General features: G+C 48.4%; 1 protein-coding gene across 1 annotated transcript; it reads left to right on the forward strand.

The window, feature by feature from the left end:
- The first annotated feature begins 1,219 nt into the window (after nt 1-1,219).
- On the forward strand, nt 1,220-15,021 carry LOC120037348 (N-alpha-acetyltransferase 15, NatA auxiliary subunit-like). The gene is made up of 7 exons (XM_038983503.1): nt 1,220-1,824; nt 4,159-4,312; nt 4,551-4,670; nt 7,711-7,824; nt 10,266-10,338; nt 10,449-10,618; nt 14,841-15,021. The coding sequence occupies exons 1-4, from the start codon at nt 1,783-1,785 to the stop codon at nt 7,758-7,760; spliced, it is 366 nt and encodes a 121-aa protein (XP_038839431.1). The 5' UTR covers nt 1,220-1,782; the 3' UTR covers nt 7,761-7,824; nt 10,266-10,338; nt 10,449-10,618; nt 14,841-15,021.
- The last annotated feature ends 338 nt before the right edge of the window (nt 15,022-15,359 follow it).

Raw genomic sequence — 15,359 nt, forward strand, 5'->3', positions numbered from 1 at the left:
CTCTCCGCTCTCTCTCTGTCTCTGTTTCTCTCTCTCCTCTCTCTGTCTCGGTCTGTGTCTCTGTCTCTCTCTCCTCTCTGTCTCTCTCTCTCTCTCCGCTCTCTCTCTCTGTCTCTGTCTCTCTCCTCTCTTTGTCTCTCTCTGTCTGTGTCTCTGTCTCTCCCTCTCCTCCCATCGCACTGGACCAGAACCTTTCCAGAATTTTCATGAACCCCGTTTGATGACCAGAAATGAGCTTTTACTGGGCAACTACTCACAAACTAACAAGGGAAATAAACAAATGTGCTCGTCTCATGTCCGCAGGGGATTGATAGAAGACAGCTGGTGCCTGTCAACAGGGCCGAGTCACTGTACCTCAGCAAGCGTTTCCCCCGGCTGCAGAGGCTTCAGGAGGGAGGCTGCCACTCTGTTCTGCCGCTGCCACAGAGGGTCCAGCTCCTGGTTGCTGGACAGAACTGGGTCGGGGGGCCGGGCTAAGAGGGGGCTCTAAGAGCATAAGTTGGGAGGAAAGTGTGCAAAACAAATCGCATCCAGAGAGCACTGATCCGTTTGTGATCAGAGTAACTGTTTGATGTTGTGATTTTTCATCTATATTCTGCCTGACTATTTCTTTTTACTTGTTTACTAAGCGTTAATGTCGTGCCCTGCACACAGTGTGTGTGTGTGTGTGTGTGTGTGTGTGTGTGTGTGTGTGTGTGTGTGTGTGTGTGTGTGTGTGTGTGTGTGTGTGAGAGGAGGACGGTGTAGACTTAGAGGCATTAGGGGTGGTTCTGTTTCACACACACACTCTCTCACCCGTTTGACATTAAGTAGCAGAGCTCTGCTCTTGTCTCTCTAAAACAGGGCCGTGACTGGCTCTCACTCACTCACACACACACACACACGAGTGAAATCTGTGCTGACATTTCCAGCAGATAAGGCCCTGCACTGATATGTGTTATCTCAGGCCCAGTCTCCAGTCAGCGCACACACACACACAGGCTAGACCCAGCCTCCAGTCAGCACACACACACACACACACACACACATTTGTCCCTACTGCAGATACAGATGAGAGACCTGGAGGGATACAGGGTGAGGATGGTGGGAGGAGAGGGGTGGTGTACAGAGACCTGGAGGGATACAGGGTGAGGACGGTGGGAGGAGGGTGAAGTGGAGAGGGGTGATGTACAGAGACCTGGAGGACTACAGGGTGAGGAGGGTGGGAGGAGGGTGAGGACAGTGGGAGGAGGGTGAGGAAGGAGAAACCTGTCCCTACTGCCCCAGGCCATCCATTCAGAAAGAAAACACTATCACTAACATCAGGACCTAGTTAACTACCTTGATTTACACCAGCTCTCTTGGAAGGCAACGGAGATATTTAGTTGTCCATGGGATATATAAAATACCAAGAAAGCACAGAGCAGAAGTGTGTCAGCATATTCTAGCATTGTCAACATGACTCAGCAGAAACAAGAATCTACTTCCTCCTCTGCCAACTACTCTTTCTCTCTCTTTTTTTGCTGCCTTTATTTTCTCATTGGTGAGATCAGGTTACTTCACGGAAGGGAGGAAAGAAGAATACATTTTAAGTTAAAGGAACAGGAACTTGATGCTAAGCTAACCGCTAACTTGCTAGCCCCTCTCTCATTGTTTCCCTATGGGAGACTAGCGCAAGCTAATGGCTAACTTCGCCTTGTCCCCCTGTAGGAGACGAGGTACCAGCTCCTGCAGCTGCGGCCAGCCCAGAGGGCTTCATGGATCGGCTACGCCATCGCCTATCACCTCCTAGAGGACTACGAGATGGCTGCCAAGATAGTAGAGAAGTTCAGGAAAACACAACAGGTATGTCCAGAGACAACCTATGGGCTGAATCGGTCTGTCCTTGGTACACACTGTGTTCACCGGTCACACCACTAATCCAAAATGGCTTCCTCTCCTTGTTTTTGAAAACCATTTATTTATTCATTTAGGCTTTATTTTAACCAGGTAAGTCATTGAGAAAGCATTATATTTTACAACAGCGACGTGAACGTAGTAAAGGTGGAAGTAATATGCTGCATGTCTATACCAGGTACAGTGTTTGATTGATCAGTTCAGTTCTATCTTATCAATAGAAAGGAAGGAAAGGAGACGAGGAGAGGAAGCCACTGCTCTCAACAGTAGGAGCATTGAGAACATAATGTATGACTACCACTCACAACAAAGTGTTTTCCCTCATCAGTTTAGTTGCAGTAAAGCTAGGTGACGGTACGACACAGTAAAGCTAGGTGACGGTGCAGCACAGTAAAGCTAGGTGACGGTGCGACACGGTAAAGCTAGGTGACGGTACGACACGGTAAAGCTAGGTGACGGTACGACACGGTAAAGCTAGGTGACGGTGCGACACGGTAAAGCTAGGTGACGGTGCGACACGGTAAAGCTAGGTGACGGTACGACACGGTAAAGCTAGGTGACGGTACGACACAGTAAAGCTAGGTGACGGTACGACACAGTAAAGCTAGGTGACGGTACGACACAGTAAAGCTAGGTGACGGTACGACACAGTAAAGCTAGGTAACGGTACGACACAGTAAAGCTAGGTGACGGTACAACACAGTAAAGCTAGGTGACGGTACGACACAGTAAAGCTAGGTAACGGTACGACACAGTAAAGCTAGGTGACGGTACGACACAGTAAAGCTAGGTGACGGTACGACACAGTAAAGCTAGGTGACGGTACGACACAGTAAAGCTAGGTAACGGTACGACACAGTAAAGCTAGGTAACGGTACGACACAGTAAAGCTAGGTAACGGTACGACACAGTAAAGCTAGGTGACGGTACGACACAGTAAAGCTAGGTGACGGTACGACACAGTAAAGCTAGGTGACGGTACGACACAGTAAAGCTAGGTGACGGTACGACACAGTAAAGCTAGGTAACGGTACGACACAGTAAAGCTAGGTGACGGTACAACATAGTAAAGCTAGGTGACGGTACGACACAGTAAAGCTAGGTAACGGTACGACACAGTAAAGCTAGGTGACGGTACGACACAGTAAAGCTAGGTGACGGTACGACACAGTAAAGCTAGGTGACGGTACGACACAGTAAAGCTAGGTAACGGTACGACACAGTAAAGCTAGGTAACGGTACGACACAGTAAAGCTAGGTAACGGTACGACACAGTAAAGCTAGGTGACGGTACGACACAGTAAAGCTAGGTGACGGTACGACACAGTAAAGCTAGGTGACGGTACGACACAGTAAAGCTAGGTGACGGTACGACACAGTAAAGCTAGGTGACGGTACGACACAGTAAAGCTAGGTGACGGTACGACACAGTAAAGCTAGGTGACGGTGCAGCACAGTAAAGCTAGGTGACGGTACGACACAGTAAAGCTAGGTGACGGTACGACACAGTAAAGCTAGGTAACGGTGCAACACAGTAAAGCTAGGTAAGGGTAAGACACAGTAAAGCTAGGTGACGGTAAGACACAGTATAGTCAGTCAGCCGGTCCCTCTAAGGTGACGTAAATCTGTGGCATGTCTGTCACGACCACAATAGAGCGTGCTCACTGCTTTTGTCCCAGCATGTATTTCTACTGAACTGGTGCCCTATGTGAAGATGTACAATGTGTAGCCTGTGATGTTGAAGGATTTTATACTTCCCTTCTCTTTCTCCATCTCTCTCACTTTCACCCCCCATGAGTACAGTAAGCTGCTGCTCTATCTGAACCATAGACACTACATAACATTACTTAACTCTGTTATAACACTACATAACTCTGTTATTACCCTGTTATAACCTCTCTCTCCTAGACGTCGCCAGACAAGGTGGACTATGAGTACTGTGAGCTGCTGCTGTACCAGAACCATGACACTACATAATACTACATAACCCTGTTATAACCTTTCTCTCCTAGACGTCTCCAGACAAGGTGGACTATGGATACAGTGAGCTGCTGCTGTACCAGAACCATAGACACTACATAACCCTGTTATAACCTCTCTCTCCTAGACGTCTCCAGACATGCTGCTGTACCAGAACCATAGACACTACATAATACTACATAACCCTGTTATAACCTTTCTCTCCTAGACGTCTCCAGACAAGGTGGACTATGAATACAGTGAGCTGCTGCTGTACCAGAACCATAGACACTACATAACCCTGTTATAACCTCTCTCTCCTAGACGTCTCCAGACATGCTGGACTATGAATACAGTGAGCTGCTGCTGTACCAGAACCAGGTACTGAGGGAGGCTGGACTCTACAGGGAGGTTCGGGACCATCTCACCACCTACAAGAAACAGTTCTGTGACAAACTGGCCGTCGAGGAGACACGAGGTGTGTGTGTGTGTGTGTGTGTGTGTGTGTGTGTGTGTGTGTGTGTGTGTGTGTGTGTGTGTGTGTGTGTGTGTGTGTGTGTGTGTGTGTGTGTGTGTGTGTTTGCAACCATCACACACTTTTGATTTCTTTATTTGGATCCACAAAGAAACCAAGACTGAAGCCTCTCACCGTCTCTCTGTCTGTCACTCACACCTGGAACACACACAGAGATCACTAACAGTGTATCCCCCTGTAGGAGAGTTGTTTTTGAACCTGGATCGTCTGGATGAAGCTACAGAGGTCTACCGTCGTCTACAGGAGAGAAACCCTGAGAACTGGTCCTACTACCACGGCCTGGAGAAGGCCCTGAAGCCTGGTACGCTACATATACCCTACATAACACTGTTGTAACTGGTCCTACTACCACAGCCTGGAGAAGGCCCTGAAGCCTGGTACGCTACATATACCCTACATAACACTGTTGTAACTGGTCCTACTACCACAGCCTGGAGAAGGCCCTGAAGCCTGGTACGCTACATATACCCTACATAACACTGTTGTAACTGGTCCTACTACCACGGCCCTGAAGCCTGGTACGCTACATATACCCTACATAACACTGTTGTAACTGGTCCTACTACCACAGCCCTGAAGCCTGGTACGCTACATATACCCTACATAACACTGTTGTAACTGGTCCTACTACCACAGCCTGGAGAAGGCCCTGAAGCCTGGTACGCTACATATACCCTACATAACACTGTTGTAACTGGTCCTACTACCACGGCCTGGGGAAGGCCCTGAAGCCTGGTAGGCTACATATACCCTACATAACACTGTTGTAACTGGTCCTACTACCACGGCCTGGAGAAGGCCCTGAAGCCTGGTACGCTACATATACCCTACATAACACTGTTGTAACTGGTCCTACTACCACGGCCTGGAGAAGGCCCTGAAGCCTGGTAGGCTACATATACCCTACATAACACTGTTGTAACTGGTCCTACTACCACGGCCTGGAGAAGGCCCTGAAGCCTGGTACGCTACATATACCCTACATAACACTGTTGTAACTGGTCCTACTACCACGGCCTGGAGAAGGCCCTGAAGCCTGGTAGGCTACATATACCCTACATAACACTGTTGTAACTGGTCCTACTACCACGGCCTGGAGAAGGCCCTGAAGCCTGGTACGCTACATATACCCTACATAACACTGTTGTAACTGGTCGTACTACCACGGCCTGGAGAAGGCCCTGAAGCCTGGTATGCTACATATACCCTACATAACACTGTTGTAACTGGTCCTACTACCACGGCCTGGAGAAGGCCCTGAAGCCTGGTACGCTACATATACCCTACATAACACTGTTGTAACTGGTCCTACTACCACGGCCTGGAGAAGGCCCTGAAGCCTGGTAGGCTACATATACCCTACATAACACTGTTGTAACTGGTCCTACTACCACGGCCTGGGGAAGGCCCTGAAGCCTGGTAGGCTACATATACCCTACATAACACTGTTGTAACTGGTCCTACTACCACGGCCTGGAGAAGGCCCTGAAGCCTGGTACGCTACATATACCCTACATAACACTGTTGTAACTGGTCCTACTACCACGGCCTGGAGAAGGCCCTGAAGCCTGGTAGGCTACATATACCCTACATAACACTGTTGTAACTGGTCCTACTACCACGGCCTGGAGAAGGCCCTGAAGCCTGGTACGCTACATATACCCTACATAACACTGTTGTAACTGGTCCTACTACCACGGCCTGGAGAAGGCCCTGAAGCCTGGTAGGCTACATATACCCTACATAACACTGTTGTAACTGGTCCTACTACCACGGCCTGGAGAAGGCCCTGAAGCCTGGTACGCTACATATACCCTACATAACACTGTTGTAACTGGTCGTACTACCACGGCCTGGAGAAGGCCCTGAAGCCTGGTACGCTACATATACCCTACATAACACTGTTGTAACTGGTCCTACTACCACGGCCTGGAGAAGGCCCTGAAGCCTGGTACGCTACATATACCCTACATAACACTGTTGTAACTGGTCCTACTACCACGGCCTGGAGAAGGCCCTGAAGCCTGGTAGGCTACATATACCCTACATAACACTGTTGTAACTGGTCCTACTACCACGGCCTGGAGAAGGCCCTGAAGCCTGGTACGCTACATATACCCTACATAACACTGTTGTAACTGGTCGTACTACCACGGCCTGGAGAAGGCCCTGAAGCCTGGTACGCTACATATACCCTACATAACACTGTTGTAACTGGTCCTACTACCACGGCCTGGAGAAGGCCCTGAAGCCTGGTACGCTACATATACCCTACATAACACTGTTGTAACTGGTCCTACTACCACGGCCTGGAGAAGGCCCTGAAGCCTGGTACGCTACATATACCCTACATAACACTGTTGTAACTGGTCGTACTACCACGGCCTGGAGAAGGCCCTGAAGCCTGGTACGCTACATATACCCTACATAACACTGTTGTAACTGGTCCTACTACCCTACATTAGGGGTTCTCAGAATGTTTGTGTTCTGGGTTCCGCCGTAATCAGAATACAGAGATAAATAGCAAGGAGTTCTACTATGACATCAGCGGGGCCGGATGAGTCTCGGCCCTGGAGCCTGGTACGCTGGGAAGGACCAGTTCAAACCTCCTGAAAGTGGAGAGAACATTTAGCAGTGTTCATGCACATTTCCTGCAATTCTACACATTTTGCCATTAGGGCAGAGAGAGAACTTAGCAGTTTTAAAGCTTAAATTACAGTAGATTTATGTTAATTTTGGGGGAATACAAGAACTATTGATTTGAAAAATGTATAATTGGTGGAGTACTGTGGATACCAATATCCCCGTGAGCCTCCCAGGCCCATGTTGTCCAGGGTTAAGAACAGACGTTGTAGAATTATATTGTATTGTATTACACCCTCATAAATGATTCCACGGATTCCTTGGTCAAAATTCGTTTAATCCGATAGAAATATTCATTAAGTTATTTTTTATTTACATTGTTTTTAATATATTTTGAGATCTGGCCGCAGTCACCCGCAATCCATGCCCTACATAACACTGTTATAACCAGTGATGGGCTACATAACACTGTTATAACCAGTGATGGGCTACATAACACTGTTATAACCAGTGATGGGCTACATAACACTGTTATAACCAGTGATGGGCTACATAACACTGTTATAACCAGTGATGGGCTACATAACACTGTTATAACCAGTGATGGGCTACATAACACTGTTATAACCAGTGATGGGCTCCATAATTCAGCCTAATAATGCGGTCTCTGTTTAAGACTGGGATCATATTAAATAGTCAAACCACTTTCCCCTGTTTTCCTGATGATCATAATAGTTTATTTTCTCTGTGTGTTCCAGGCAGTGTGGAGGAGCGACAGAAGATCTATGAGGATTACTGGGTATCCTAACGGACTGGTGTATCCTTAAGGAAAGGACTGGTGCCCAGACGACTACCCCTCACCTTCCTCTCTGGTACCAACAATCACACCTCAGAAAATCTGAATACACTTCAGCCTCAACTTATCAATAATGACCACTGGATCTAACACAGCAGGTTTAATAATGACCACTGGATCTAACACAGCAGGTTTAATAATGACTACTGAATCTAACACAGCAGCAGGTTTAATAATGACCACTGGATCTAACACAGCAGCAGGTTTAATAATGACCACTGGATCTAACACAGCAGCAGGTTTAATAATGACCACTGGATCTAACACAGCAGCAGGTTTAATAATGACCACTGAATCTAACACAGCAGCAGGTTTAATAATGACCACTGGATCTAACACAGCAGCAGGTTTAATAATGACCACTGGATCTAACGCAGCAGCAGGTTTAATAATGACCACTGGATCTAACACAGCAGCAGGTTTAATAATGACCACTGGATCTAACACAGCAGCAGGTTTAATAATGACCACTGGATCCCACACAGCAGCAGGTTTAATAATGACCACTGGATCCCACACAGCAGCAGGTTTAATAATGACCACTGGATCTAACACAGCAGCCGGTTTAATAATGACCACTGGATCCCACACAGCAGCAGGTTTAATAATGACCACTGGATCCCACACAGCAGCAGGTTTCATAATGACCACTGGATCTAACACAGCAGCAGGTTTCATAATGACCACTGGATCTAACACAGCAGCAGGTTTAATAATGACCACTGGATCCCACACAGCAGCAGGTTTAATAATGACCACTGGATCCCACACAGCAGCAGGTTTAATAATGACCACTGGATCTAACACAGCAGCAGGTTTAATAATGACCACTGGATCTAACACAGCAGCCGGTTTAATAATGACCACTGGATCCCACACAGCAGCAGGTTTAATAATGACCACTGGATCTAACACAGCAGCAGGTTTAATAATGACCACTGAATCTAACACAGCAGGTTTAATAATGACCACTGGATCTAACAGAGCAGCAGGTTTAATAATGACCACTGAATCTAACACAGCAGCAGGTTTAATAATGACCACTGGATCTAACACAGCAGGTTTAATAATGACCACTGAATCTAACACAGCAGGTTTAATAATGACCACTGGATCTAACACAGCAGCAGGTTTAATAATGACCACTGGATCTAACACAGCAGCAGGTTTAATAATGACCACTGGATCCCACACAGCAGCAGGTTTAATAATGACCACTGGATCTAACACAGCAGCAGGTTTAATAATGACCACTGGATCTAACACAGCAGCAGGTTTAATAATGACCACTGGATCCCACACAGCAGCAGGTTTAATAATGACCACTGGATCTAACACAGCAGCAGGTTTAATAATGACCACTGGATCTAACACAGCAGCAGGTTTAATAATGACCACTGGATCTAACACAGCAGCCGGTTTAATAATGACCACTGGATCCCACACAGCAGCAGGTTTAATAATGACCACTGGATCCCACACAGCAGCAGGTTTAATAATGACCACTGGATCTAACACAGCAGCAGGTTTAATAATGACCACTGGATCTAACACAGCAGCCGGTTTAATAATGACCACTGGATCCCACACAGCAGCCGGTTTAATAATGACCACTGGATCCCACACAGCAGCAGGTTTAATAATGACCACTGGATCCCACACAGCAGCAGGTTTAATAATGACCACTGGATCCCACACAGCAGCAGGTTTAATAATGACCACTGGATCTAACACAGCAGCAGGTTTAATAATGACCACTGGATCTAACACAGCAGCAGGTTTAATAATGACCACTGGATCCCACACAGCAGCAGGTTTAATAATGACCACTGGATCTAACACAGCAGCAGGTTTAATAATGACCACTGGATCTAACACAGCAGCAGGTTTAATAATGACCACTGGATCTAACACAGCAGCAGGTTTAATAATGACCACTGGATCTAACACAGCAGCAGGTTTAATAATGACCACTGGATCTAACACAGCAGCAGGTTTAATAATGACCACTGGATCTAACACAGCAGCAGGTTTAATAATGACCACTGGATCTAACACAGCAGCAGGTTTAATAATGACCACTGGATCTAACACAGCAGCAGGTTTAAAATTGACCACTGAATCCAACACAGCAGCAGGTTTAATAATGACCACTGGATCTAACACAGCAGCAGGTTTAATAATGACCACTGGATCTAACACAGCAGCAGGTTTAATAATGACCACTGGATCCCACACAGCAGCAGGTTTAATAATGACCACTGGATCTAACACAGCAGGTTTAATAATGACCACTGAATCTAACACAGCCGGTTTAATAATGACCACTGAATCTAACACAGCAGCAGGTTTAATAATGACCACTGAATCTAACACAGCAGCAGGTTTAATAATGACCACTGGATCTAACACAGCAGGTTTAATAATGACCACTGGTTGTCTCTATTTTCTTTGTAGGTATCAATAATTGAAGACTTAGTAGTTGGATATGAAACATCGTTAAATAGCTGCAGAATGTTCAATCGGAATGGTGAGTATTCAAGTCGTCTTTGTTTCTTTAAAATATAACTTCATCAACACCATGAAAAGTGATTATTGTGAGGCGACTGAATGATAAGACGATCTGATTGGTTGCCTCAGATGACGGTAAGGAGGAGCCTCCCACCACGTTGCTATGGGTACAGTACTTCCTGGCGCAGCACTACAATATTATTGGCCAGCAGACGCTGGCTCCGGAGTACATCAACACGGCCATCGAGAGCACGCCCACTCTCATAGAACTGTTCCTTATCAAGGCCAAGATATACAAGGTAGGTAACACACATACAGGTTGTCTTACATTCTACGTTCCTCCTAGCATTCTACGTTCCTCCTAGCATTCTACGTTCCTCCTAGCATTCTACGTTCCTCCTAGCATTCTACGTTCCTCCTAGCATTCTACGTTCCTCCTAGCATTCTACGCTCCTCCTAGCATTCTACGCTCCTCCTAGCATTCTACGCTCCTCCTAGCATTCTACGTTCCTCCTAGCATTCTACGTTCCTCCTAGCATTCTACGTTCCTCCTAACATTCTACGTTCCTCCTAACATTCTACGCTCCTCCTAACATTCTACGTTCCTCCTAACATTCTACGTTCCTCCTAACATTCTACGTTCCTCCTAACATTCTACGTTCCTCCTAACATTCTACGTTCCTCCTAGCATTCTACGTTCCTCCTTGCATTCTACGTTCCTCCTAGCATTCTACGTTCCTCCTAGCATTCTACGTTCCTCCTAGCATTCTTGAATCTGCTGAACATTCTAGAACCATTTTCACATTCTAGATCTCTCCTGACATCAGGGTTTCCGTTAGCCAGTAATAGCCGGCTTTCGACTCCAAAAACGATATATAAAAAGCAGATAAATAAAATTGCCAAAAGTCAATTGTCCGGGAGAAGAAAACATCCAAATGCCAAATAATGGATTTTAGCATATTCATTGATGGAAATACCAGTCGATATGAATACATTTGACTCATCATTCTTATCGGTTTAATTCCATAATTCAGTGGAATTAAGTTGGCGTGTGTGTTCAGTATATTTCAGATGCATCTTATTTATCACACACGTACATCATACAGATACAGAACCTTGGAGTGGTAAATCTGGCTGGCAGCACCAAAGCTGCTGCAGCATCTCAAACAGCTAATGCAAAGGGACGGCTTCATCAACTCATCACACATCACTTTACAATGAGCTGGAGGCAGGGGGCATTTTAGAAGCCTGTTTTAAATCATCCCCAGCACCCCCTCTCACCCCCGTTAATACTCACACTTGACCCCCTCCCCTTACTAGCTCTGACTGTGCTGATAGTAAGTACATTTTCCCTCAATAAAGTAGCTATGACTGTGATGTGGTTGTCCCACCTAGCTGTCTGAAGATGAATTCACTAACTGTAAGTCTCTCTGGATAAGAGCGTCTGCTAAATGACTAAAATGTAAATGAATCCTGAACGTTTTACTACATATTATGAGGCATGTCTTACCTTGCTTGAAAGTAGCCAAATCAGACCACATCCACAGAGGCAATTATTTATATCAACTTCCTTTCATGGTCCAGTAGCCAAAGGCACAATCCTAGTCATATTAGTAACCATGATAGTTGTTGATAATCCTAGTCATATTAGTAACCATGATAGTTGTTGATAATCCTAGTCATATTAGTAACCATGATAGTTGTTGATAATCCTAGTCATATTAGGGGGGGGGGGGGGGCTGTGTGTCCCTCTGGAAGAGAGAGGGAGGAACTGGCACTGTGTGTGTGGATGTATTTAACTATTCTTGTGGGACCAGAAGGGTTAAGGTTAGAATAGGTAAGGTAGGGGAGGACCAGACCAACTGGCCAAGGTAGGGGAGGACCAGACCAACTGGCCAAGGTAGGGGAGGACCAGACCAACTGGCCAAGGTAGGGGAGGACCAGACCAACTGGCCAAGGTAGGGGAGGACCAGACCAACTGGCCAAGGTAGGGGAGGACCAGACCAACTGGCCAAGGTAGGGGAGGACCAGACCAACTGGCCAAGGTAGGGGAGGACCAGACCAACTGGCCAAGGTAGGGGAGGACCAGACCAACTGGCCAAGGTAGGGGAGGACCAGACCATCTGGCCAAGGTAGGGGAGGACCAGACCATCTGGCCAAGGTAGGGGAGGACCAGACCACCAGCAGGAGATCATTAGGTTGTTTGGAGACAGCAACGCTAGCAGCTACAACCAGGTCTTCCTCTCCAAGCACTCTGACTCCGTACCACACAGAGTGGCAGGTAGGAGAGACACTCTGACTCCGTACCACACAGAGTGGCAGGTAGGAGAGACACTCTGACTCCGTACCACACAGAGTGGCAGGTAGGAGAGACACTCTGACTCCGTACCACACAGAGTGGCAGGTAGGAGAGACACTCTGACTCCGTACCACACAGAGTGGCAGGTAGGAGAGACACTCTGACTCCGTACCACACAGAGTGGCAGGTAGGAGAGACACTCTGACTCCGTACCACACAGAGTGGCAGGTAGGAGAGACACTCTGACTCCGTACCACACAGAGTGGCAGGTAGGAGAGACACTCTGACTCCGTACCACACAGAGTGGCAGGTAGGAGAGACACTGACTCCGTACCACACAGAGTGGCAGGTAGGAGAGACTCTCTGACTCCGTACCACACAGAGTGGCAGGTAGGGGGGGGGGGGGGTCGGCACTCTGACTCCGTACCACACAGAGTGGCAGGTAGGAGAGACACTCTGACTCCGTACCACACAGAGTGGCAGGTAGGAGAGACACTCTGACTCCGTACCACACAGAGTGGCAGGTAGGAGAGACACTCTGACTCCGTACCACACAGAGTGGCAGGTAGGAGAGACACTCTGACTCCGTACCACACAGAGTGGCAGGTAGGAGAGACACTCTGACTCCGTACCACACAGAGTGGCAGGTAGGAGAGACACTCTGACTCCGTACCACACAGAGTGGCAGGTAGGAGAGACACTCTGACTCCGTACCACACAGAGTGGCAGGTAGGAGAGACACTCTGACTCCGTACCACACAGAGTGGCAGGTAGGAGAGACACTCTGACTCCGTACCACACAGAGTGGCAGGTAGGAGAGACACTCTGACTCCGTACCACACAGAGTGGCAGGTAGGAGAGACACTCTGACTCCGTACCACACAGAGTGGCAGGTAGGAGAGACACTCTGACTCCGTACCACAGAGTGGCAGGTAGGAGACACTCTGACTCCGTACCACACAGAGTGGCAGGTAGGAGAGACACTCTGACTCCGTACCACACAGAGTGGCAGGTAGGAGAGACACTCTGACTCCGTACCACACAGAGTGGCAGGTAGGAGAGACACTCTGACTCCGTACCACACAGAGTGGCAGGTAGGAGAGACACTGACTCCGTACCACACAGAGTGGCAGGTAGGAGAGACACTCTGACCCCGTACCACACAGAGTGGCAGGTAGGAGAGACACTCTGACTCCGTACCACACAGAGTGGCAGGTAGGAGAGACACTCTGACTCCGTACCACACAGAGTGGCAGGTAGGAGAGACACTCTGACTCCGTACCACACAGAGTGGCAGGTAGGGGGGGGGGGGGGGCACTCTGACTCCGTACCACACAGAGTGGCAGGTAGGAGAGACACTCTGACTCCGTACCACACAGAGTGGCAGGTAGGAGAGACACTCTGACTCCGTACCACACAGAGTGGCAGGTAGGAGAGAGACTCTGACTCCGTACCAGACAGAGTGGCAGGTAGGGGTGGGGCACTCTGACCCCGTACCACACAGAGTGGCAGGTAGGGGTGGGGCACTCTGACTCCGTACCGACACAGAGTGGCAGGTAGGGGTGGGGCACTCTGACCCCGTACCACACAGAGTGGCAGGTAGGGGTGGGGCACTCTGACTCCGTACCGACACAGAGTGGCAGGTAGGGGTGGGGCACTCTGACCCCGTACCACACAGAGTGGCAGGTAGGGGTGGGGCACTCTGACTCCGTACCGACACAGAGTGGCAGGTAGGGGTGGGGCACTCTGACCCCGTACCACACAGAGTGGCAGGTAGGGGTGGGGCACTCTGACCCCGTACCACACAGAGTGGCAGGTAGGAGAGACACTCTGACCCCGTACCACACAGAGTGGCAGGTAGGGGTGGGGCACTCTGACTCCGTACCGACACAGAGTGGCAGGTAGGAGAGACACTCTGACCCCGTACCACACAGAGTGGCAGGTAGGGGTGGGGCACTCTGACTCCGTACCGACACAGAGTGGCAGGTAGGAGAGACACTCTGACCCCGTACCACACAGAGTGGCGGGGGGGGGGGGGCACTCTGTTGCCAAATTTTGCAGATTAATACGACAAGATTCGTTGTTCTACATGTTGGAGAGGCATGTTTGTTCTACGTAACATATTTCTATCTGAATGTTCCAAAACGTTTTTGTCCTGCTGAACGCGCCCCAGGCCTCACTCTTTCTTCTCTCTCTCTCTCCTTCCCCCTCTTCTTCTGCAGCGGACAAAATGATGGTGTGTCTGGACTCCTCTACAGAAACCAAAGCCGTGGAGCTGGCCACCGCACTGGACGAGTCACTCAGCAACAGGAGTAGCAGCAACAGGAGTAGCAGCAACAGGAGTAGCAACAACAGGAGTAGCAACAACAGGAGTAGCAGCAACAGGAGTAGCAACAACAGGAGTAGCAGCAACAGGAGTAGCAGCAACAGGAGTAGCAACAACAGGAGTAGCAACAACAGGAGTAGCAACAACAGGAGTAGCAGCAACAGGAGTAGCAACAACAGGAGTAGCAGCAACAGGAGTAGCAGCAACAGGAGTAGCAGCAACAGGAGTAGCAGCAACAGGAGTAGCAACAACAGGAGTAGCAACAACAGGAGTAGCAACAACAGGAGTAGCAACAACAGGAGTAGCAGCAACAGGAGTAGCAGCAACAGGAGTAGCAGCAACAGGAGTAGCAGCAACAGGAGTAGCAGCAACAGGAGTAGCAACAACAGGAGTAGCAACAACAGGAGTAGCAGCA

The sequence above is a fragment of the Salvelinus namaycush genome, unplaced genomic scaffold, assembly GCF_016432855.1.
Source record: "Salvelinus namaycush isolate Seneca unplaced genomic scaffold, SaNama_1.0 Scaffold171, whole genome shotgun sequence".
NCBI lineage: Eukaryota > Metazoa > Chordata > Actinopteri > Salmoniformes > Salmonidae > Salvelinus > Salvelinus namaycush.